Raw genomic sequence first — 23,244 nt, forward strand, 5'->3', positions numbered from 1 at the left:
CGACAGTGGCCAGCACCAGGTGCCCCAGAGAGGGTGGACCAAAGACAATGATCAAGCGATTTGTCTCCTGCCATCCCTCTCCAGCCTCTGACAAACAGAGGCCAAGGACACCATTTTATCCCCTGGCTAATAGCCTTTTATGGACCTAACCTCCATGAATTTATCTAGCTTCTCTTTAAACTCTGTTATAGTCCTAGCCTTCACAGCCTCCTCTGGCAAGGAGTTCCACAGGTTGACTACGCGCTGCGTGAAGAAGAACTTTCTTTTATTAGTTTTAAACCTGCTACCCATTCATTTCATTTGGTGTCCTCTAGTTCTTCTATTATGGGAACTAATAAATAACTTATCAGCCCTCTCCACACCACTCATGATTTTATAGACCTCTATCCTATCCCCCCTCAGTCTCCTCTTTTCTAAACTGAAAAGTCCCAGTCGCTTTAACCTCTCCTCATATGGGACCCGTTCCAAACCCCTAATCATTTTAGTTGCCCTTTTCTGAACCCTTTCCAAGGCCAAAATATCTTTTTTGAGGTGAGGAGACCACATCTGTACACAGTATTCAAGATGTGGGCGTACCATAGTTTTATACAGGGGCAGTAAGATATTCTGGGTCTTATTTTCTATCCCTTTCCCAATAATTCCTAGCATACTATTTGCCTTTCTGACCGTCGCTGCACACTGTGTGGAAGTTTTCAGAGAACTGTCCACGATAACTCCAAGATCTCTTTCCTGATTTGTCGTAGCCAAATTAGCCCCCATCATACTGTACGTATAGTTGGGGTTATTTTTCCCAATGTGCATTACTTTACACTTATCCACATTACATTTCATTTGTCATTTTGTTGCCCAATCACTCAGTTTGGTGAGATCTTCTTGGAGTCCCTCACAGTCTGCTTCTGTCTTGACTATCCTAAACAGTTTGGTATCATCTGCAAACTTTACCACCTCACTGCTTACCCCTTTCTCCAGATCATTTATGAATAAGTTGAAAAGGATTGGTCCCAGGACTGGCCCTTGGGGGACACCACTAGTTACCCCTCTCCATTCTGAAAATTTACCATTTATTCCTACCCTTTGTTTCCTGTCTTTTAACCGTTCTCAATCCAAGAAAGGACCTTCCCTCTTATCCCATGGCCATGTAATTTACACAAGAGCCTTTGGTGAGGGACCTTGTCAAAGGCTTTCTGAAAATCCAAGTATACTATATCTACTGGATCCCCCTTGTCCGCATGTTTGTTAACCCCTTCAAAGAACTCTAATGGATTAGTAAAACAGGATTTCCCTTTACAGAAGCCATGTTGACTTTTGTCCAACAAATTATGTTGTTCTACATGCTTCACAATTTTATTCTTTACTATTGTTTCGACTAATTTGCCCGGTACTGAAGTTAGACTTACTGGTCTGTAATTGCCAGGATCGCCTCTAGAGCCCTTTTTAAATATTGGTGTCACGTTGGCTACCTTCCAGTCATTAGGTACGGAAGCCGATTTAAAGGATAGGTTACAAGCCACAGATAACAGCTCAGCAATTTCCCATTTAAGTTCTTTTAGAACCCTTGGATGAATGCCATCCGGTCCCGGAGATTTCTTAACATTAAGTTTTTCTATTTGTTCCAAAAGCTCCTCTAATGACACTTCAATCTGGGACAGTTCCTCATCACCCACAAAGGACGGTGCAGATTCAGGAATCTCCCCAACGTCCTCAGCCGTGAAGACTGAAGCAAAGAAATCATTTAGTTTCTCCGCAATGGCTTTATCGTCCTTGATTGCTCCTTTTATAGCTCGATCATCTAGGGGACCCACAGGCTTTTTAGCAGGCTTCCTGCTTCTAATGTACTTAAAAAACATTGTTATTTCTTTGAGTTTTTGGCTAGCTGTTCCTCAAAATCTTTTTTTGCTTTTCTTATTACATGTTTACACTTGATTTGACAGTGTTTATGTTCCTTTCTATTTATCTCACTAGGATTGGACTTCCACTTCTTAAAAGATGCCTCTTTGTCCCTCACTGCTTCTTTTACATGGTGGTTAAGCCACGGTGACTCTTTTTTAGGTCTCTTGCTATGTTCTTTAATTTGGGGTATACATTTAAGTTGGGCCTCTATTATGGTGTCTTTAAAAAGTTTCCATGCAGCTTGCAGGGATTTGGCTCTAGTCACTGTGCCTTTTAATTTCTGTTTAACTAACCTCCTCATTTTTGCGTAATTCCCCTTTTTGAAATTAAATGCCAGAGTGCTGGACTGCTGAGGTGTTCTTCCCACCACAGGAATGTTAAATGTTGTTATATTATGGTCACTATTCCCAAGTGGTCCTGTAACGGTTATCTCCTGGACCTGATCCTGCACTCCACTCAGGACTAAATCGAGAATTGCCTCTCCCCTTGTGGGTTCCTGCACCAGCTGCTCCAAGAAGCAGTCATTTAAGCCATTGAGAAATTTTATCTCCGCTTCTCTTCCTGAGGTGACATGTATCCAGTCAATAGGGGGTAATTAAAATCCCCCATTATTATAGAGTTCTTTATTTTGGTAGCCTCTCTAATCTCCCTCAGCATTTCAATGTCAGTATCGCTGTCCTGGTCAGGTGGTCGGTAATATATCCCTACTGCTAATTTCTTATTATTGGAGCATGGAATTACTATCCATAGCGATTCTATGGAACATTGTTGATTCACTTAATATTTTTATTTCATTTGATTCTACATTATCTTTCACATACAGTGCCACTCCACCACCCACCCGGCCTGCTCTATCCTTTCTATATATTTTATATCCCGGTATGATTGTGTCCCACAGATTTTCCTCATTCCACCAGGTTTCAGTGATGCCTATTATGTCAATCTCCTCCTTTAATACGAGGTACTCTAGTTCACCCATCTTATTAGACTCCTAGCATTTGTGTACAAGCACTTTAAAAATTTGCCACTGGTTATTTGTCTGCCCTTCCCTGTTGCATTGGATTCCTTTGTAAGCGGTTGTGTGTCAGCTCTGGCCCATGGTTTGTTCTCTCCCCTCCTCTCTTTCCGACTACAGCTTAGAGAATCTCTATCAACGGATTCTCCACTAAGAGAAGTCTCTCTCCGATTTACGTGCCTCTCCGCACCAATCGGCTTTCCACCATCTCTTAGTTTAAAAACTGCTCTACGGCCTTTTTAATGTTTAGTGCCACTGGCCAGGAGCTCACGCGCCCTGGGCTGCGGACATCGGACGCCTCAGAGGGGCTCCGAGCTCTCCATTGACCGCTGCTGGGTCCAGTTGCGGCGCCCACCACGTGAGCAGGGCACTGCGAGGCCAGAGGGAGCGCGGGAAGAGCCACGCGAAGGATTGAAAGGGCTGGAAGAGGCCTTGGCTCAGAGAAGATTACGGAGCGACCTGACACCATCTAAGTACCGACGTGGGGAACCAAACACTCGCCCCTGGGCTCTTCACCCAGCAGAGGAAGGTCCGACCCCCTCAGCAGCTGGAAGTTGAAGCTAGGCATAGCGGGCAGGAAAGGGAGCAGGAGCCCAGAGAAACAAGGCCAGGCTCTCCCATGGGACAGGCGCTCAGGGCAGTGGGAAGAGCCTCTCCGGAGCCGGACTGGCCTGCCGAGCGAGAACGCCGCCTACTCTGGGATGGGCGGAGGGAAAGCAGAGCTGCCCGCGAGGTGCGCTCTGACGGAGGGGCCCAGGACAGACTGTAAGGAGCAGCTGAGATGGGCCAACAGGAGAACAGCAGCCGCTCTGCCACGCAGGCCACGTCCCGGGTGGATGTCCCCAGCCTTGCTGGAGCAGAGCTGCTCCTCCGGGGTCAGCCGCACAGCCGAGGAACGGAGAGGCAGGAGGCCAGTGATCCTTGTGACGGCGCGTCGGGGACCCCCCGATCCTGCACCCCCGTAGCAGCGAGATGAGACTCCGCCAGCCAGTAGAACAGAGGGGTTATTGCTTCTCCAGGGTACAGCCCAGCACAGATGGGATGTGGGTACAGGAGTCTGGGCCAGGCAGCCTCAGCCCCCTTGGGGTAGGGTCCACCCCCCTCACCCCCAGAACTCAGCTTAGTCCCTTCTCTCCATGTTTTTCCAGACAAGACTGACTAGCTCCCAAGCCCTGCCCCCCCGCCAGGTGGCCGTCTCCGCCTCCCGTCCTTTGTCTCTCCCCCTGGGAAGAGCCTTATCATCTGCCCAGACTGGGCCTCGGTGTCTGGGCCAATGCACACAGCACAGCACGGGGGGACCCCAGGTTACAGAGCAGACGCCCCCCACCCCATGTCACGCTCCTGCGACAGAGCCCGGGAGGGCGGGGCAGGGGCAGATGCCGCGAAGCACATCAGCCAAACCACGGCCCCAGCGCGGCCCATCACGCCCACACGGGCCTCCTGCCTCTCGACTTGGAACGGAGCGGACAACGAGCAGGCTGCGCAGGGGGGCGCGCCTCCGACCCCTGCCCACACCCTGCAGGGAGCAGCCGTAATGGCACGGCCTGGCCCACTCGGGCTGCCTGCGCGCCCGGCCCCTACGGCGCGAGAGCTGCAGAGCCGCAGCAGGGTAGCTCCTGGGCTGGCGCGAACCCTCCCCTTATCGACCAATCGTGTAGCCAGTACAGGTTGCATCGACTGCCGTTAGCCAATCGCCCGCCTCAACATGCTGAAAACGACCCTTCTGAGCACCTTGATTTACCCGCAGCAGCCGCTCCCCGGGGACCACGTGCCCTGGGTCTGGAGGCCACTGACGTGCCCCTGGCCGAGACCCAGGAATCCGCTCATCTCCATCGGTGCCAATGGGGCCCCTAAGGCCTCCCGGGGTCGGCCCCCCACTGTAGCAAGGCCAGCAGCGCCAGCCTCGCCAAAGGCCAGTTCCTGGACAAAGCTCTGGGCCTCCCGGGTTCTCCTGAAGGAGGCGACTGACTTTTCTCCACTTAAAACCCTGCAGAGCTTTCCAGTCTAGGACCAAGGCTCTGCCCTGGAAGGCCGCAACTGGGCAGGAAACAGCCTCCCTGAGCAGCCAGGAGCCACCTGGGGAAATGGATTTATCCCACCAGGGGCTGCACACAGAGGGGTCGGCAGTGAGGCGCACTCCCTTCATCCACGGCACGGCTCCAAACCGGCTCCGCACAACCGGCCAGGGAAGCCAGGCTCAGGAGGGGGCGACATGTTCCGTGGCACCGCAGAAACCGTCCCCCTGCCGGGACTGAGGGCTGCCTCGTGGGGCCGCCGGGGACAGAGGAGCCCTGGCTGGATCCACTGTTTGCCGGTGGGACACCAGGCGCCCGCTGCACGCAGCAAGCAGCAGCCCCTCCCCCCACCCCACCATCGACCCAGGCAACGCAGGGGGAGGAAAAGCAGCCGCGCAGAGAAGAGACTCGCGACGGCCAGGCCAGCAGCAGGGCTGGAAATCGCAGTCTGGATCCCTGGGCCGAAGGCTGAAGCCACTTCGCGAGCGCAGCAGGCACCGTGTCGTACAAGGCAGGAGAGCCTCCCCCTTCCCAGCCACGGTGATTGCGGGGCCGTGGCCCGAGAGAGCGCCGTCTCTGCCCCTGTGAAGGGCGCGCCCAGGGACTGCAGCCCGCTTGCGGCAGATGGTCGAGCGCCAGCCCCCGAGGACAGAGGAACGCACGGCGCAGCTCGCAGCCAGCCGCCTAGCACCTCGCCTGTACGTTCGGCAGGACCTTAGAGCCCAAAGCCAGCTTGCATGGTGAACCCTCTTCCCTCCCCTAGGCCAAGGGGCACTCCCGCATCTCTCCCCAGCACCTTCTACTCCCAGGGGGGTCGGCTCTCCCCACGCACGTGTCTGGAGCCTGCAGCCAGCCAATGGGGGATCAGGAAATCTAGTCCGCACCCTAAACCTCCCCAAGTCTCGCTCCCAACAAGGGGAGGCTAAATCTGGGGTGAAATCACACCACAGCCCAGGGACACCGGCATGGCACCCCAGCGTCCAGGAGGGTGCTACCAGGTGCATCTGCACCGCAAGGGGCTTCCTCGGTCGAGTCAGCTCGGCCCACGAGGTCCAAGGACCGCTCTAGCCAGCCTGCCCCCAGCTGGCCCCTCAATCCTAGCCCGGGCTCTCACCTTCTTCCCAATGAGCTTCTTCCGCAGGAACTCCCGGGCCTCGAACATGTACGGGATGTCGTAGAGCGGGCGCAGCTTCCGGTTCTTGTCCTGCAACAGAGGCAAAGCTGCATGAGCTCGGGGCAGCAGAGGGGGTCCAGACAGCCTGGAAACCGGCAGGGAGGCTGTCTCCCTGGGCTGGAGCGCACGTGATCCACCCAGCCTGTCGGGGGCATAGGAGCACACAACTCGAAGGCACCACGAGAGGTCATAAGGCAAATCCCCTGCCCTTGCGGCCGGGGAGCGGACAGTGGACAACCACACCAGGCCTCAGGTGGGAGGACCTGGCTCCGCGCCCCTGCAAGGGGCAGTGCTGCCTGGACCACGGTGCCCGCCTCCCAGCACTGCCTGGAGCACGTTGCGTGGTGCCCGCCTCCCTGGGTGGCTGACAGCCGACTGGAGCGCCAGGGTGTTAAAGGGCTCCGTGCAACTGTGGCGGCGCGTCAGGGTCCCCCGAATCCTGCACCCCTGCTGCAGCAAGAACAGACTCCGCCAGTGGTAGAACAGGGAGGGGTTTGTTGTTCCTTCAGGATACAGCCCAGCACACGTGTGACGTGGCTACCGGGCCCAGGGCCAGGATGTCTCTGCCCCAGGGTTGGGGTCCATCACCCCTTGGCCCCAGCTTAGCCTCTTCTCTCCATGCTTCCCCGACAGCCACTGCCCCCTCCCAGGCCCTGCCCCCCAGCCAGGTGCTGGTCTCCCCCCCCCCCCTCCCTTTGTCTCTCCCTGGGCGGCTGAGCCTGGGTGTCTGGGTTAATCCACATTGGGAGAGTCAGTGAGAGTCTCACATCCCAGCTCAGGGGGACCCCGGATTATAGAGCAGACAGCCCCCCACCGCACCACAGCCCCCTCCCCTGCAGTCCACAGGCCTGCTCAGGGCAGAACCAAGCACCTTCGAAACCATCCCTGACGGCGACAGGAGATTCCTCAACCGCCCTGGGCAATTCACTCCAGTGCCTACAAACAGCACACTGGAACTGGAAGGGACCTCGAGAGGCAGCGAGTCCAGTCCCCCGCCCTCACGGCAGGACCCAGCACCGTCTAGCCCATCCCTGGCCGGTGTCTGTCCAACCTGCTCTGAAATATCCCCAGGGAGGGAGATTCCACAACCCCCTGGGCAATGACTCCTCGTGTCTTGCTCACAACACTCCTGTTCACGCAGCCCAGAATTGTTTGCTTTTCTGCTGACTCGTATTCAGCTTGTGGCCCACTGTGACCCCTGGATCCCTCTGCCGTGCTCCTTCCCAGACCGTCGCTTCCCATTCTGTGTGCGACACGGATTGTTCCTCCCGAAGTGGAGCACTTTGCATTTGTCCTTATTAACCCTCATCCTATTGATCTCAGCCCATTTCTCCAGTTTGTCCAGATCGGTTTAAATTATGATGCTACCTCGACGGAAGAGATGAGGGGAGGCTGCTGGGGGGTGGCTCTATTGCAGCAACCCACACTTTCAGACTCCCTTCGAAAGGCCGGCGCAGCCACACGCAGGGCATCCCCTGCCGGAGCAGGGCCCCTCCTGGTAACCAGCCCCTGCGTTTCCCCACCCCCACATTCCAAAAGGCTCCTTAACGAAGATCACCAGGCAAGCTCACTGCAGGTCCTCTGCTCTCACAGGCGTGGCGGAAGGGCTGCTTGTTAGGCAAGCTGGTTATCAGCTAGTGATTAACAGCCCTGGCGGAGCGCGGCACCAAGAAAAGGAATCTCGGCGCATCTCCCTTCGTACCGGTTCCCGCTGGAGGCGTCCTGCCGCGAGGGGCCCACGGGCAGCGGGGGGCCCAGGGAGGTGAAAGCTAGACGTCGGAAGGCGACGCGTCGGCAGGGGGGGGGGGGGGGGGGGGGGGGGGGGCTAGGGGGGGGGGGGCGGGGGGACGCGGGGGGGGGGGGGGGGCGGGCGCCCGGGGCGGGGCCAGGGGGGCGGGCGGGGGCGGCGGGGGGGGGGGGGGGGGGGGGGGGGGGGGGGGGCTCTGTTCACGCGCCCGGGCAGCGGGGGCCCAGGGAGGTGAAAGCTAGACGTCGGAAGGCGACGCGTCGGCAGGGGGGGGGGGGGGGCTCTGTTCACGCGCCCGGGCAGCGGGGCCCAGGGAGGTGAGAGCTAGACGTCGGAAGGCGACGCGTCGGCGGGGGGGGGGGGGGGGGGGGGGGGCTCTGTTCACGCGCCCGGGCAGCGGGGCCCAGGGAGGTGAGAGCTAGACGTCGGAAGGCGACGCGTCGGCAGGGGGGGGGGGGGCTCTGTTCACGCGCCCGGGCAGCGGGGCCCAGGGAGGTGAAAGCTAGACGTCGGAAGGCGACGCGTCGGCAGGGGGGGGGGGGGGGGGGGGGGGCTCTGTTCACGCGCCCGGGCAGCGGGGCCTGGACAAGTGCACGGAGCAGAAATCGCACGTGGCGTTTCCTCCATCTTTGCAGGGAGGGCTCCCCCACGAGCCGAGACCCAGCTCTCATCTCCGTGCCCAGGGGGAAGCCCTCACAGACACACCCCCAACACGGAGCCGCAGGCAGGCCCAGCTCCCCAATTCCAGGGGGTCTCCCCCTCGCCAGCCGACGCTGGGGCAGCCCGAGGAACCCGCGTCTAATGCTTGGCAGCGGCTCGCCCGCCAGCACATGCAACCTCAGGAGCAAAATATTCCAGACCCAAAGTGCTCAATGGCCGGCTCAGCACCCGCTGAGGGAAGCCATGTGCATGGACGGAAGCGTTCTCCAGCCACCACCCAGCCCCACTGCTGCCACGAGTGGTCCCGGCTCCGCCCCGGGCTCTGGGATTCACGGAGGGCGGTTGCTCCCTGTGACAACAGCAGCAGGTGCCATGGGAATGGAGCCCCTGCCAGCCAGGCGGGGGGAGCAGAGAGGCCCCGCCAGCGGCCGAGCCGGGAGAGCCTGGGGCCTGACCGCCCCAGATCCGGCACACTCACCCCTTCCGGACCACTCAGGTCCCACGGGGCCAGGCAAGTCCGAGTGTAGTTTTAAATGGGCTAAGGAGCGGTGCCACGGCCCCGACTGACCGGTCGACTGCTCCACCCTGGGGCGGACGCTCCCTCTGCGAAGGCTGACGCCACTGCCCCAGCGGGACCTGAGCCCGCTCCCTGCCTGCCCCTCTCTGGGGGACCAGGCTGCCAGGGACAGCGCCACCCTCGCCCCCCACTGCCCCAGCCGGCTTAAGCCATCCCCCGGGAGCCCCAGCGTAACCGAATGCTGGCACCTGCACCGCCCCGTGGCCCCAGCGCGGAGCACGGCCGAGCGGCGGCCTTCTCAGCCACCCCTTGCCAAGCGCCGCCCCCGGAGCAAACGGCAACACGCTGCAGGGACCAGGCTCCCCCCAACTGGCTGGCCTCCACGCGCTCCCAGTGGCACGCCACCCTGCCCCGCCCTCCCCCCCAGCCAAGAACGTGGCTTGTGGCTTCCCAGGCTTTTCACTCTGCCCCAAGGTCGACAGCCCCCTCGGGAGGCGAGGGCAGTAGAAGAGCCAGGCCCCCCTTCCGTGCCACGCACACTGGTGGAAGCCAGGGTAAAGAGCGGCAGGACCAGCCGCACAGACGGACCCTGTGCGACAAGGAGGAGTCAGCCTGGCTTTTGTGAAGGGAAACCCTCCCCGGGGGAGCCAGGGGACAGCACTTCGATTCCCAGAACGCCTGAGACAAGCTCTCATGGGACAGGAGGGACGGTCCTTCGGGGCCTGGGAGTGGCTGAAGGACGGGGGACGGGGATCCGAGCGGAGGGAGGTAACCAGTAGGGTGCCCCCAGGGGCTGGACCCAGGCTTGTGCTGTTCCACTGTCAAACCATCGGGGAAGGGGTGAACAGGGCAGGCGGACGAGACGACTCGAGGCGGCAGTCAGCTTTGGACCGAGCGCCAAAGGGCCCCCACGAAGAACAGCAGCCGGGCGACAGCCTGGCAGAGGGAACTCAAGGCTGATAAAGGCCCAGGGGTGCACTTTGGGGACCAGCGCTGGGTGTGCCCACGCCCGAGGGGTCTTGGCCTCACTGTGGCTACTCCTCTGGAGACACCCATCCCGCATGCAGCACCAGCAAAATCTACCGGCGCCCATCTCGGGGCCCGAGTTCTGTCATCCAGCACCAGCTGCCGGCCTGCATCTCTGGGGGTGCGCCCGGGCTGGCGCCCCCCCCCTCCACTCAGCCATTCCTCTCCCACCCTTCCAGCACTTCCGGGGCCACAAGCTCAGGGAGGGAAGATGGAGGGGGAAGCACGGTTGGAGGCAGGGTGGCTGCAGAGCCTGGCAGCCAAGGCCCAGGAGCACAGCCCAGGTGGCACGGAGCCCGTTACGCTCCCAGGGGCTGTGCTCCTAGCCCGGCCTCAGGGCTCCAGCAACAAAGGGGCTGGCCCCGACCTCCCTGCTCTGATTCAGGACTGGTCATGCCCCAAGGCTGGGACCAGGGAGGTACAGAAATAGCTTCAGAGCCATTAGGAAGGTGATGAGATAAACCAGCCCCCCAAACAAATCAAGGGACCCGCCCCCCCCATACTGCATGCTGGGCGGGTGCCCCCAGCACAAAGACGAGAGCTAGAGAAAGCGGTGAGAAGGCAGCAAACCCACTGGCAGTGGGAAGACCTTCCTGCGAGGAGCGGGAAAGCAGAGGGGGAAGGGCAGAGGCTTGGAGAAGGCAAATAGGGAAGTGCAGCTCCCCCGCCACGTCCCACCCCACGATGCACCCAGCGAAGCTAACGGGCAGGGGTGCACGTACGTCTGCGCCCCACGCGGTCAGGCTGGGGAAATCATTGCTAGGGGATGCCATGAAGGCCAAGAGTAGGTAGGTCGCCAGAGGACAAGTCCAGCAATGGCGACTCCCGAGAATCATCAGGGATGGGGGGTGACATCGTGTCAGGGTTCCCCCGCCTCCTGCACCCCGTAATGGCAGGGACAGACTCCACCAGCCAGTAGAACAGAGGGAGTTTATTGCTTCTCCAGGATACAGCCCAGCACAGATGGAATCTGGTTCCAGGACAGGCCTAGGATGCCTCAGCCCCCCTTGAGATGGGGGAGGCTGGGCCCCTAAATCCCAGCCCCTTGCTTAGGCTGTCTCCTCCATGATACCACACAAACTACCAAAAAACCTCTTCCAGCCCTGCCCCCAGCCAGGTGCTGGTCTCCGCCCCCCTCCCTTTGTCTCCCTCCCTCCCAGGTGCATTAACCTGAGCCGGGGTGTCTGGGTTAATCCACATTGGGTGAGTCAGTGAGAATCTCCCATCCCAGCGCAGGGGGACCCCGGTCACAGAGCAGACAGCCACAGGGGGACGAGTAGTTTTTGATGGAGGAGCACTCCAAGAATCTGGACCGTGGCGAGGGCAGCACTCCTCCGTGACCTGAATGGAGAGGGTGAGGCCTGGGAAGCAGGCTGGGTGCAGAAGGGAGCTCAGGAGAGGGGGAGGAGGGGTGGGGTGAGCTGTGACCAGAGCAGGGCATTGGGGTGCAGGAGGGATTCTGACTCGGGGGGCACAGGATGGGGACGGGTTGTGACCTGGGGCAGGCCCAGGGCTGCAGAGGGTTTGGGTTGCGACCCGGGGCAGGCGTGCAGGAGGGGGAGCAGTGGGTTGGGGGAAGGGAGGGGCTGGGATGCCAGGTGCAGGCTCTGGCCAGCAACCCAGTGGGACCGGCAGGGGCCCCGTCTTCCAGCCCGTCAGGCTGCTCAGAGCAGCTGGCTGCAGGGCCGTGAGCTCTGCTTTGGCGCTAGCACTGCCCGGGCAGCTCCCAGTGGTCGTTTCCAGCCCACGGGAGCTGCAGGACAGTGCTGGGTGGGGGGGCAGCACACCCCCCCCCCCCCCGCAGTGCTTGCAGAGCGCACGGCTCACAGAGCCAGTCACTGAGCGGCATGCGGCAGGCAGACCTGCTGGAGGCTCCCATGGGGAAGGCCAGATCCAAGCCACGAGCCACGTGTTGCCAGTCCCTGTCTACGCCTCTGGCTGGGACTGGACAGCAGGGATGGCTCAGAACGCGCCTGCTCTGCCGACTCCCTCTGGCCACTGACCAGGACAGTGCCCCGGCCAAGCACAGCTCTGCGCTGCCACCGTTCTCACCTTACGGCAGGGGTGTCCCGGGCCCCCTCCCCCCGCCCCGGGCAGGCACGTGGACTCGACGGAAAGTGAAAACCGCTCCAGAACCCCCAGCTGGGCAGCCCCACGACCACCGGGCCTGGCCAGGGAGAGCGGTGGGGTCCCGCCGTCTCCCGCCCCGGGAGGAAGGAAAACGCAGGGCTGCTCCTGAGCCAGACGGCCGCCGAGCTCAGGACGGGGGCCTGGAGCGGATGCAAGGCGCACCCACTCCTGGGCAGCTCCCCGCCCAGCTTGCTAGCCTGAGGAGACCTTTGAAAACACAGAACCCATGGCAACAGCCACTCAACTGCTGGCCACATCTACTGGTGCGGGGGGGGGGGGGGGGGGGGGGGGGGGGCGCAAGCCATCAGCAAAGGTCACATTTGCATTTAGAGAGCTCTATCAGAGCATCTTGCGAACAATGCCCCACCGGGAGCCTTCCGCAGGCTGCGGAAATGCAGCCACCTCTGCGGCGGGACAAGGAGAGCCCCGCGGCACCCGCAAGGCTGGCGGATGTATCTGGGCACAGGCTCTCACGCAGTGCCTTGCCCACGAAAGCTCCTGCCCAAACAAGCCACAAGTATCCAAGGTGTCCTGGGATCCCCGGGCTTTGCAGACCCCGAGGCTTCCACCCACAGATCCCGTAGCACCGCCAGGCACTGGGACACGTGCCCAGTTCTCGCCAGCCAGAGGGATGCAGCGCAGCACTGGGCCCGGCAGAGTCCCGGGCTGCGCACGAGAGGCCCAACGCTCTGCCTACGCCTGCTCCTGCAGAACAGCCGCTCCCCCCAGCACGGCTGCGGGCGTCTACTCCGCGCCGAGTCCGAGGGAAACGTGCCCAGGATGGCTTCCTGCCGGCGCTCTTTGGAGGGCTCCCAAGAACCGGCAACGCTGAGCTGGCGCGATCAAACCGAGTCACCAGGCAGGGGGAGGGAGCTAGAAAAATCCTCCGGAGAGCAGCATCTCAGCGCTGCAGTTTTGCAGGCACATTCCCAGCAGGCCTGGAGCTCAGCTGCCTGGCCCAGGAGGTAGGGACTGCACACGCAGCTCCCCCTCCTCCCCGTGCGGCTCATTCGCGCCTGCTGCCCACCACAGCGACTGGCTCACTGCAGTCATTGGTACAAATAGACGCTGGTGACTTGCCAATATCTGAACAGTCCCACTGGAGCAAAGAGGAGGAAGACATAAGAACCCGGGCGAAGGCAGCGTCCTCCCACCCCGCGCCGTTATCTCCAGCGCACAGCCTTCAGCTCCAGTCTGCAAGAGCCGCGCACGAGACGTTCCAGCGCTATTCTCGCGCCCGTCGTGGGACAGGGGCTCTCGTGAGAGACTGCTCTTCGACTCAATCGCCTTGGAGCGCCGCGCGAGCCTTTCAAAAGGCCTTCGCCGTCGCTCACAAGGGTCCTGTTAGCAAAAGCCGCCAAAGATTGGTTTGAAGGGCATGGAACGCAGCAGCAGCCCTGCCGATTCAAGAGCAGCAAGCCCCGTGGCGCTCTCCCTCTCGCAACTCGGCGCGCCCTCTGCAGCCCTGGGCGCCGCAGGACAGCAGCCAGTGCTCTGGGGACAGGCGAGCGCCTCGGCTAGCCCCAAGGAAGGCTCAGTCCCAGCGCTAGGGCTTCGAAAAGCGAGACTCCTGCCAGCCCCAACAGGATCAGACACTGGAATGGGAGGGGCCTCGAGAGGCACGGAGGCCAGGCCCCTGCCCTCCCGGCAGGACCCAGCCCCGTCTGGACCATGCGGAGGAGTCTGGCCCCGGAGCACAGCCCCAATTACGCCCCTTCTGCCTTAGGGAAGGCTGCTCTGAGCCGCTGGAGGCCCGGCCGAGCTGGTGCCGCCTCGCTCCACACCAGACAGGGCAGGGGTGGGGGGAAGGGCTGGCGAGCCGGGCAGGGCACCGCGAGCCGCCCGGCCACAACGTGCGCACGCGGCGGCAGAGCAGAGGAGGGGACCCCGCTCCCGCGGGGGGCAGGCTCCCCTGAGGCTCAGTCCTGCACTTCCCCAGCGCCCCAACTTCCCTCGCCACTGCCGCCAGCGGGGACCTCGCCCCGCCAGACCGTGCACAGGCAGGAACCGGCCTCCCGCTCCCCAGACGGTCGGTCCCCGGTTATGGATCCTCCAACCCCGAGGGGCCCAGGGGATGGGGAGGGGCTGGCAGGGCAGGTCGCCGACTGGCCGAGCACTCGCACATCAGCCCAGCTGGGGCCCGGCGTCAGTGAGAGCAGCTGCTGGGACCCTGCGGGCAGCCCTGCCCCCTTGCCCAGGCCAGCCCCTCCCCCAGCCCCCTCTTGCTACGCCAGCGTCCGAGGGAGGCCACGCAGCTGGCCGCCCAGACAGGCGGAACAGGGCGCGGCTGCCACCGGGACCGGGCCTGGGACCAGTCGCTGGCTGCCGGCCTGCGGGCAGAGCCCAGCTCCTCCAGTCGCACGTCAGGGGAGGCTGGGCCCGGGGCTCACGCGGCCAGTCACCCCCGCGGGATGGGGGACCCGCAGGGCCGGTGGAGACGGGCAGGGAGCCCCCCACGTCCTTGCCTGAGCAGGGGACGTCGCCCACATGACGAGGCGATGCCGCCGCTCACTTGGGGAAGGGGAGGACAGCTCCCCGCTCAGCGAACATCTGGCAACATGCCGCTCGGCCCAGACCCCGCCCGGTGCCGACCCTACCCCACCAGGCATGTCCCCCTCCAACATCTGGCAACACGCCGCAGGGCCCAGACCTCCGCCCGGAGCCGACCCTACCCCACCAGGCATGTCCCCCTCCAACATCTGGCAACACGCCGCAGGGCCCAGACCCCGCCCGGAGCCGACCCTACCCCACCAGGCATGTCCCCCTCCAACATCTGGCAACACGCCGCAGGGCCCAGACCTCCGCCCGGAGCCGACCCTACCCCACCAGGCATGTCCCCGCTCAGCGAACATCTGGCAATACGCCGCTCGGCACAGACCCCGCCCGGTGCCGACCCTACCCCACCAGGCATGTCCCGCTCAGCGAACATCTGGCAACACGCCGCTCGGCACAGACCCCGCCTGGTGCCGACCCTACCCCACCAGGCACGTCCCGCTCAGCGAACATCTGGCAACACGCCGCTCGGCACAGACCCCGCCCGGTGCCGACCCTACCCCACCAGGCATGTCCCGCTCAGCGAACATCTGGCAATACGCCGCTCGGCACAGACCCCGCCCGGTGCCGACCCTACCCCACCAGGCACGTCCCGCTCAGCGAACATCTGGCAATACGCCGCTCGGCACAGACCCCGCCCGGTGCCGACCCTACCCCACCAGGCACATCCCGCTCAGCGAACATCTGGCAATACGCCGCTCGGCACAGACCCCGCCCGGTGCCGACCCTACCCCACCAGGCACGTCCCGCTCAGCGAACATCTGGCAATACGCCGCTCGGCACAGACCCCGCCCGGTGCCGACCCTACCCCACCAGGCACGTCCCGCTCAGCGAACATCTGGCAATACGCCGCTCGGCACAGACCCCGCCCGGTGCCGACCCTACCCCACCAGGCACGTCCCGCTCAGCGAACATCTGGCAATACGCCGCTCGGCACAGACCCCGCCCGGTGCCGACCCTCAGCGAACATCTGGCAACACGCCGCTCGGCACAGACCCCGCCCGGAGCCGACCCTACCCCACCAGGCATGTCCCGCTCAGCGAACATCTGGCAACACACCGCAGGGCCCAGACCCCGCCCGGTGCCGACCCTACCCCACCAGGCATGTCCCGCTCAGCGAACATCTGGCAACACGCCGCTCGGCACAGACCCCGCCCGGTGCCGACCCTACCCCACCAGGCACATCCCGCTCAGCGAACATCTGGCAATACGCCACTCGGCACAGACCCCGCCCGGTGCCGACCCTACCCCACCAGGCACATCCCGCTCAGCGAACATCTGGCAATACGCCGCTCGGCACAGACCCCGCCCGGTGCCGACCCTACCCCACCAGGCGTGTCCCCCTCAAACATCTGGCAACACGCCGCAGGGCCCAGACCCCCGCCCAGTCACAAGCCGGCACCTTAGCTTTTCCTGCTTGCCGCAACAAGCTGAGGGCCCCACTCGGCCCAGGGAAACAGCCAGCCAGGCCCCCCAGGGTGGGGCTGGAGGTTCTCACGTACCACGTGAAGGACGGAACTCCCTCAGTTGGGCCGAAGCCACGAACCCCCGCCACGCGGGACGCGGGCACTGCAGCCAGACACGGCCAGCACCGACCAGGGAGCCAATGAACTCGGGCAGCGCACGAAAGGGGCAGGGCCAGAGCGTGGGACCTCAGGGAACAGCACGTGGAGAGGGAGCCATGGTGAGCGCAGCAGGGAACGGATCCGAGGGAGAGAAAGTGACCCAGGACGCGACAGTCTCACTCCCCCGTTTTCCATCACGAACGAGCCTTTGGGGGGGGGGGGGGGGTCTCCTGTCCCAGGCACACGGCCCCCCCACACGGCTCTTTCCCAGCTTCTGCCCAGCTCCTTGGGCTGAGGGTTCCCTCAGGCGAGGTGGGAAAGGGGGCTGAAAGTTGTGGCCAAAACACAACGGCGACAGACGTCCCTAGGTGGCCTGCACCTGCGGGTCCCATCCAGCCGCCTAAGCACCAGCCACTGGAGAAAGTGGTGTGTGTGTGTGTGTGTGGTGGGGGGGGGGGGGGGGGGGGGGGGACGTCAACACCCGGCTCGCACTGCCTAGCGCTATCGGCTCCAGGGAGACCGAGGAAGCCACCCCAGGCAGATCAGGGAGCCCTGGTGAAAACCAGGGGGTCTCCGCTAAGCCAACTAAATCCGGTACCAACATCTGCCAGGAAACCGGCCCTTGCTTCTTGCTCAAGCCGGGCACCTGGGGCCACCTGCAGCAGCAGCGCGAGCGCGCGGAGGACAAACACTGGGCGCGGCGGCCCCTAGCGAAAGGACCGGCGCTTGGGCTTTTCAAGTGAGAGCAACAGCAGCTCCCTGCCTCCGCGTGAGGCAGCCCGCCAAGGGGCCGGGCGGGAAGGGGCTCGGGGGCAGACGGGCTGCGGAGCCCTTTGTTGTGCAACGGCTCATCTAGACCCAGATTCAAGCGACGCGCAATTTGCTGAATGAAAGACACTTAATGTGCAGCTCCAAGGAGCCAATGAAAGCAAGGAGGAGACAAATCATTAGCGCCGCCACCCAGCCGCCCGGCCTCATCCCCTCAGCACAGGCATCAGCACGGCGCTCCCGCACAAGGCAGCGATTTCCAGACCGGGAACCGGAACGAATGGCGCTGGAAGGCAGGCTCCTCCGCGCCCCTGCACTCGGCCGTAAACACCCGCACCGGGACCGGAGTCGTTAACTGCGTAACCGGGCAGGCTGGGGCCGGGGTCCCGCCGGGCCGTGCTCCCACTGCGGGCCCCGGGCTTTGGATGGGGCTGCTCAGCCAGTTACCCACTGAGCCTAATGCTTCCCGGGAACCGGGGAACCTTCGCCAGCCTGTCTAGTCCCGGCCGGGTCGGATTCTGCCAACTGGACCCAACCCTGCGCTTTCATAGCCAGCCGGCAGCCCCCCTCTTCCCCAGGCTCAGGCAGAGTCAGCTCAGACCTCTGTGTTATTGAAGTGACAGGCTACTAGCCAGATGGAAGCCTGCCAGGGCAGCACATGGCCACGTGCCTCTGAGCGGGGGAGGCACAACTCACGCAGGCTGGAAATCCGAGCGCCCCGTCTCAGCCGCGGCATGCAACTCAGACAGCCCGCCCGCGGGGCCGACCCACCAGGCCTGCTGCCCGCCCGCCCGCGGGGCCGACCCGCCAGGCCTGCTGCCCGCCCGCGGGGCCGCCCCGCCAGGCCTGCCACCCGCCTGCACCCGCAGCACAAGGGGCACGGCGAGCACGGCAGCGTTTCCATTATTTAGCGGGTGTCAAAACAATCCCCAGCCCCGGGCCAGATCTCCAGGCAAGCCGCGCGCTGAACCCTGCAGGCTGCTGTTGCAGGCCTGGCATCTTCTCCCAGGTGCTTCCTGGCCTGCCAGCCCCGGGCCCCAGCAGCGCCTGTGTTCTCCTCCAACCCAGCGGCCTTTGGCTGCATCTAACCCCGTCTCCGCTTGCCTCTTCCGCGGGGGCCTCCCGGACACACTCCTGCCCACCCCACGGAGCAGGGCACTAACATGGGCCAGCCCCATCCACCAGCCCCTACTGCCACATCCCTCACCCCGCCGGAACACTGGGCCAAGCCGGGGAATGAGCAGGCCAGACCAATAGCCTGCCGCCGAGCGCATCACTCGCAGGGCTATGGCGAGCCACTTGGCCCCTCGCCTTCCCCAGCCCAGCCCGGGCTGCTCAGCTGGGGGGCAGGCGCCCACCCTCCGGCTCTGCTCGCTGCATCTGTGGCACAGTGAAGAGGTGCCTCACCCCTAGCTCCAAGCTGCTGCGGAGAGATAGCCCTGTACCCTGGGGCAGCCAGCACGCCGAACCCCTCAGCCCCACCGCCCAACCCTTAGCGCTACCCCCCCCCGCCCCACACACACACACACACACACACACTCTGTGTCCACAATGACTTGTTAGGGGCCCTTCACTCCCGTGCGCACTGGGGGACACGGGTGGCAGCCTCTCCAGGCATGCAGCGCCCAGTCACCGCTCCCACTGGACGCCCTGCTCCGGACGGGCAGGTGGCTGGAGCAGAGCAGCCCCACTCCAGAGGGGCTCCAAGCCCCAGCTCAGCGCCGTTCGGTGGGGGCTGCTCCCTCGCAGGTCTGCGGAGGGAGAGGAAGCCCGGAGTGGGCGCCAGCCCCTCCCCCGGCCGTGGCTTGGTGCTTCGCCCCCGGAATAAGCCGCTCAAGGTGCCTCCTCAAGGACGGTTTCTGGGACCCGTCATTCAGTTTCCCTGCCGGCCCCGCCCTTCCCACTGACCCGCCACGTCTGTCTGGGCTGTCCTGGCCCTCACCCCCCCACCGGCTCTAACGGCATTTCGCCTGCGCCATAGGGACGCGAGGGGCACAGGGCAGATGCACCACGCAGGAAGTGTGGCTAAGCCAGGCAACCAAGCGCCTCCTGCCACCCTGGCCAGTGCCCTGGTCACTGGCGCTTCCATCTTTCCGCCGTCACGGACCAGCGCCTCCTTTACACCCGACCTCTGCCCCAGCACAGGGCTCGCTCCGCTCCTACATCTCCCAGGCTTTGCAGGCACCAGGTGGGGTGGAGGAACCTGAACTGGGACTGGCTACCGAGGTGAAACCTTCATCGCCGCTTTCCTTGCACACAAGCCAGGAAGGAAGCCCGGAAAGGACGGATTGTGAAGCTCACAGCTCAAAGCGTCACGGGAAATGCCACCGACCCTTCTCGCCTGCCACCCACGCTGCTTAGCCCGCGGGGACCAGGGTTAGATCCCTGCCTGGCACAGGCCGCGGCAGCCCACCGAGCCCACGGTTCAAGAAGGACAAGGAAGGAAAAGCAGCGTGAGCTCACGTGGACGGAAGCAGAAACGTACGCCCGAGCCCTCCACCCGGCTGGCACCAGTGCTGAGTAAGGGGGACAGAGAAGGCCTCTCCATCACCCTGTGCCGGCAGGGCGCTCGCCGCAGCCTGAACCCGCTGTGGGCGGGGCAGGGCAAGGGGGGGGTCACTATTCCAAGCAACAAAGCCCACCGTACAGCTGCTGTATTATGTGCCCGAACAATGCCACCCCAGGGCCCTGGCCTTGCGCAGTCTCTGGCCAGGCCGAGAAAGCCCATTTTCCCCGGCGCGACCGTTTGGCGGGGCAAACTGATTAGCGACTGAGCTGCGGTTCTTTAGAACATTTTAATTGCCTGGAGAAGCAGAAAGCCTATCTGGAGCTGGAAGTAAAATGATTAAAAGCCTCTTCTCCAAAGCTGCTGCAGCCTCTATGGGGAAAGATAACATTAAAATCTTTGCCTTTACAGAAAAACAACCTCCAAAGCCACCCGCTTTCATTTGGGCCTGGATCCGAGCTCAGCAGCAAGCCGGGCCAAGGTGCCAGGTCTGCCTTGCCGCCTCACTACACAGGCACACACCCTACCCCTCAGAGTAGCACTGCCCTCTGCATCGGCCCCTCAGCCCTCGGGGACTCGGAGCCAGCCAGCATCTGACAGCAGCCAGAGCACCTCCTGCCAGGTTCCACTCCAGCGCTGCTCTCCAAAGGGCATCCCAGGGCCAGACTGAAAAGCCCAATTAGCGCGCGCAGGAGCAGAAGGTAGAGTCATAAAGGAACCCTGGGACCCACCAGCCCAGCCTTGGTAGGATGTCTATAAACACCACACAACCTTTTGTAATGCCCAGCACTACTAAAAAGCACTGAGCTGTGCCAAGAGCCAGATAATAGAAACGTTTAAGTGCCCAGTACATATTGCCCTGTCAGCCGCCATTAGAGACCGCTTTGCTCGCCTGGAGAAGCCATGGCTCATGCTGGAGGGAAATGCACACCGGCGCATCCCGGCAAGGTGCTCGAGAACTTGGACACATTTGCGATTCTGCAAACAAACATTAAAAATCAATAGAGCCACAAGGGTGCTAACTGCGCTCCGACTCGCCGGCATCTCGCAAGTACAGTCACATGTCGACTTCTGGCTTTTTTAAATTACATTTTAGCCCACGAGCTTGAATGGCAATCGCTTCCCGGGGAGTCGCTGTGACATTCCAGCTCACTGAAGGTTACGTCTCCGCCTTCCCCATCTCCCCTCCTCCTTCACCACACGGAGCCTTGGCGAGGGCACAGCTTCAAGGGCAGCAACTTGTCTGGGCCTTGGGATGGTGTTTCGGGCACTTGATTGGTGTCCACTTCGGATACGGTCTCGGCTGGCCTCACGGATCAATTCCTCGGCCATCCCGAACCATGTGACCGTTCCCGAGGCCCAGGGACATTTAAAACCAGGAACTGAAGTAGTAAGAGGCAGCCAACAGCCCGGGCCGTTGACTGCACCCGCACACAGAGCGGCTAGCTCTACAGGGGCTCGCGGACAGCAGCAATGCAAGTTACCGCCAGTTTCTAGAGCTCACAAGCAGGCCCCTCCCCTTGTCCCAGAACCCGTCTCCGGGGCAGTGCTGAGAGCCAGGTCTCACGCAGAGAGCTATTCTGGAGGCCTCTTGTGTCTGGGATAAGAGCCGGCAAAGCTCTAAGACAAGGGCGGAGCCAGGGGTCTGTGCCCACTGTCACGTTACTGGATTTTATGGGAAGCAACCGGGTCACTGCTGCACCCGTGCGGAGGTGTTTGCCCCAAAAGTTGGTACAAAGGGGGCCATGTGAGGTGTCAAACGAAAGAGGACTGTCTACTGATTCTGTGTCTGCGCTTCACGTGTGTGTGTGTAATGTCTGTGCAGAGTTCTGACTCTGCACTCTGTGGTAAGACTGTTAAGACTCTGTGTTCTCTGTCTGTGGCTGAGCAATGGGCGCGAAAAGCTCACCCTGGCGACATGCTAATTAGCAAGCCTCCAGGAACGATAGGCCTCTAAGGGTGTGTCTAGACTACAGGGTTTTGTTGACGAAGGTGGACTTTTGTCGACAAAACTATGTGATCCAGAGGGTAAATTGACCAGGGATCTGTGGCTGGTTTCTTGGAACCGGAAGAACCCGTTTGGGGTAGGTGAGATCAGGTTCTAAGACCCCTCACCTGTGTGTTAGGCCCGGGCCGGTTTGTGGCACAGATATCGCTGGGGTGTTGGAGGGGTTTTGCTTGTGAGGCTTCTAGCTGGCCAGGCAGGCAGCTGAGCGCTCTGGGCGACTGGTTTGTGGCCTGTTTGGGAAGGGCCGCCAGTCAGGGGCTATAAAGAGCCCCGAGTTTGAGCAATTCGCCCTGAGCGGACGCCCAGACCCGGCCCACCCACCGGCAGCACCATGCTCCCAGCCTAGTCACACTGCTTCCAGGGCGGCTGAACCCCGCTCACATTGACTGGCCCGCCTTGCCCTAGGACTGGGCCCTGACCGTGTCACTCGCAGAAAACCCCTGTCCCCGTGTGGTGAGCACTGCTCATCTCTGAACAGGCGGAGGAGAGGAGGGGGCCTGGCGACAGCTGTGAGACTTGGTTTCCGGGACAGCGGACACATCTGGCTGGCAGCCCCCTCGGGATTCCCCTCGTAGCTCCAGGGAGCAGAAGGCAAAGGGGCGCCCTCGCATACGGCCCCGTTCTCCCGCCGGCGCAGAGAAAGACGATTACATAATCCACACGGGACTTGCTGCCCACACGCCCGCACAGGGACTTCCCCCAGCTGGATGGAGAAAAGCCGTTACCCACCCCCCAAGAGACAGCTCCATGGACTGGGAGGCGCACGGGGGAAGGGCCAACAGGTTTATTTCCCATGGATAGCTGGGGAGGGAATTCTGGGGTCGGTCCGCCCGCCCACCTGGGCAGCAGGGAGACCCGCACACAAGAAACCAAGAGCACGCACTGTTCCGAGCAGCCCGCAGACGGAGCCTTGCTCAGGAACTGGAAAAGCAAGTGGCTTTTGATATAAAATGCACACCGAGCATCTTGCAAGTGGGCCGAGGCCAGAGCTGCCTGAGGCTCTCCAAAAGCTGCCCGAGCCACAGAGCGGCTCTGATCCGGCTCTGCAGAGACGGGTATTAAGTGCCGGGCCTCAGGAGTGCCCCCGCCCCCTCTTTCCTCCTCAAACAGCACGCGCCCAACTTTAAATACCTAACAGGCTGATTGAATTATGGCTCTCTTGTCAAATTAAAATCATTACACTGTACAGTAGCCAATTAAAGTCTATTTTCAGCAAACTAACAACCCATATCTGCCACGGAGGATTGTAACCTATGACAGAGAGAGTTTTAAATAGAAAATGCTTCCACATCTCAGGCTGCCTGAAGACACCCTTCCCTGCAGCCAGCAGGAGCCGGCGAGGGGCTGCCGTCTGCAGCGGGGACTCCCCCGCGCCGGCACTGCTGCGTAAATCCGGCAGCCCTCGGCGACCGGCCCTCCGAGCTGTGCACCTTCCAGGCCGTTTGTCTTCACGCTTCAGCGGCGCCTAATGAAAGCCGCTGCTCTCCCACTTCCAGCCCCCTTTCTACTCCCTTTCCCTGCGAGAAGATAAAAGGAACTTCAGCCACAATCACCATCAGCCACGCGAGCTGGGTTAGTGCCGCTGCAGAGTCACAACCAAGCCCAGCCCCGCCCCGCCCCAAGGAAAACCGACACGGGGCAGGCAGCGTGGGGGCATCGGGGCTTCTTGG

The 23,244-nt window shown here is 62.2% G+C and overlaps 1 protein-coding gene across 1 annotated transcript in view; it reads right to left on the reverse strand.

Moving 5' to 3' along the window:
* Positions 1-23,244, reverse strand: part of SND1 (staphylococcal nuclease and tudor domain containing 1) — a gene marked incomplete at its 5' end in the record, with an annotated part of 277,106 nt that overhangs the window by 152,745 nt on the left and 101,117 nt on the right. Inside the window, one exon of the mRNA XM_089777623.1 lies at positions 6,035-6,124. Coding sequence (XP_089633749.1) covers positions 6,035-6,124 — 90 coding nt within the window. The remainder of the gene's footprint in view (positions 1-6,034; positions 6,125-23,244) is intronic.

This window comes from Pelodiscus sinensis, chromosome 1 (genome assembly GCF_052426305.1).
Source record: "Pelodiscus sinensis isolate ZL-2025 chromosome 1, ASM5242630v1, whole genome shotgun sequence".
In the NCBI taxonomy this organism is placed as follows: Eukaryota; Metazoa; Chordata; order Testudines; family Trionychidae; genus Pelodiscus; species Pelodiscus sinensis.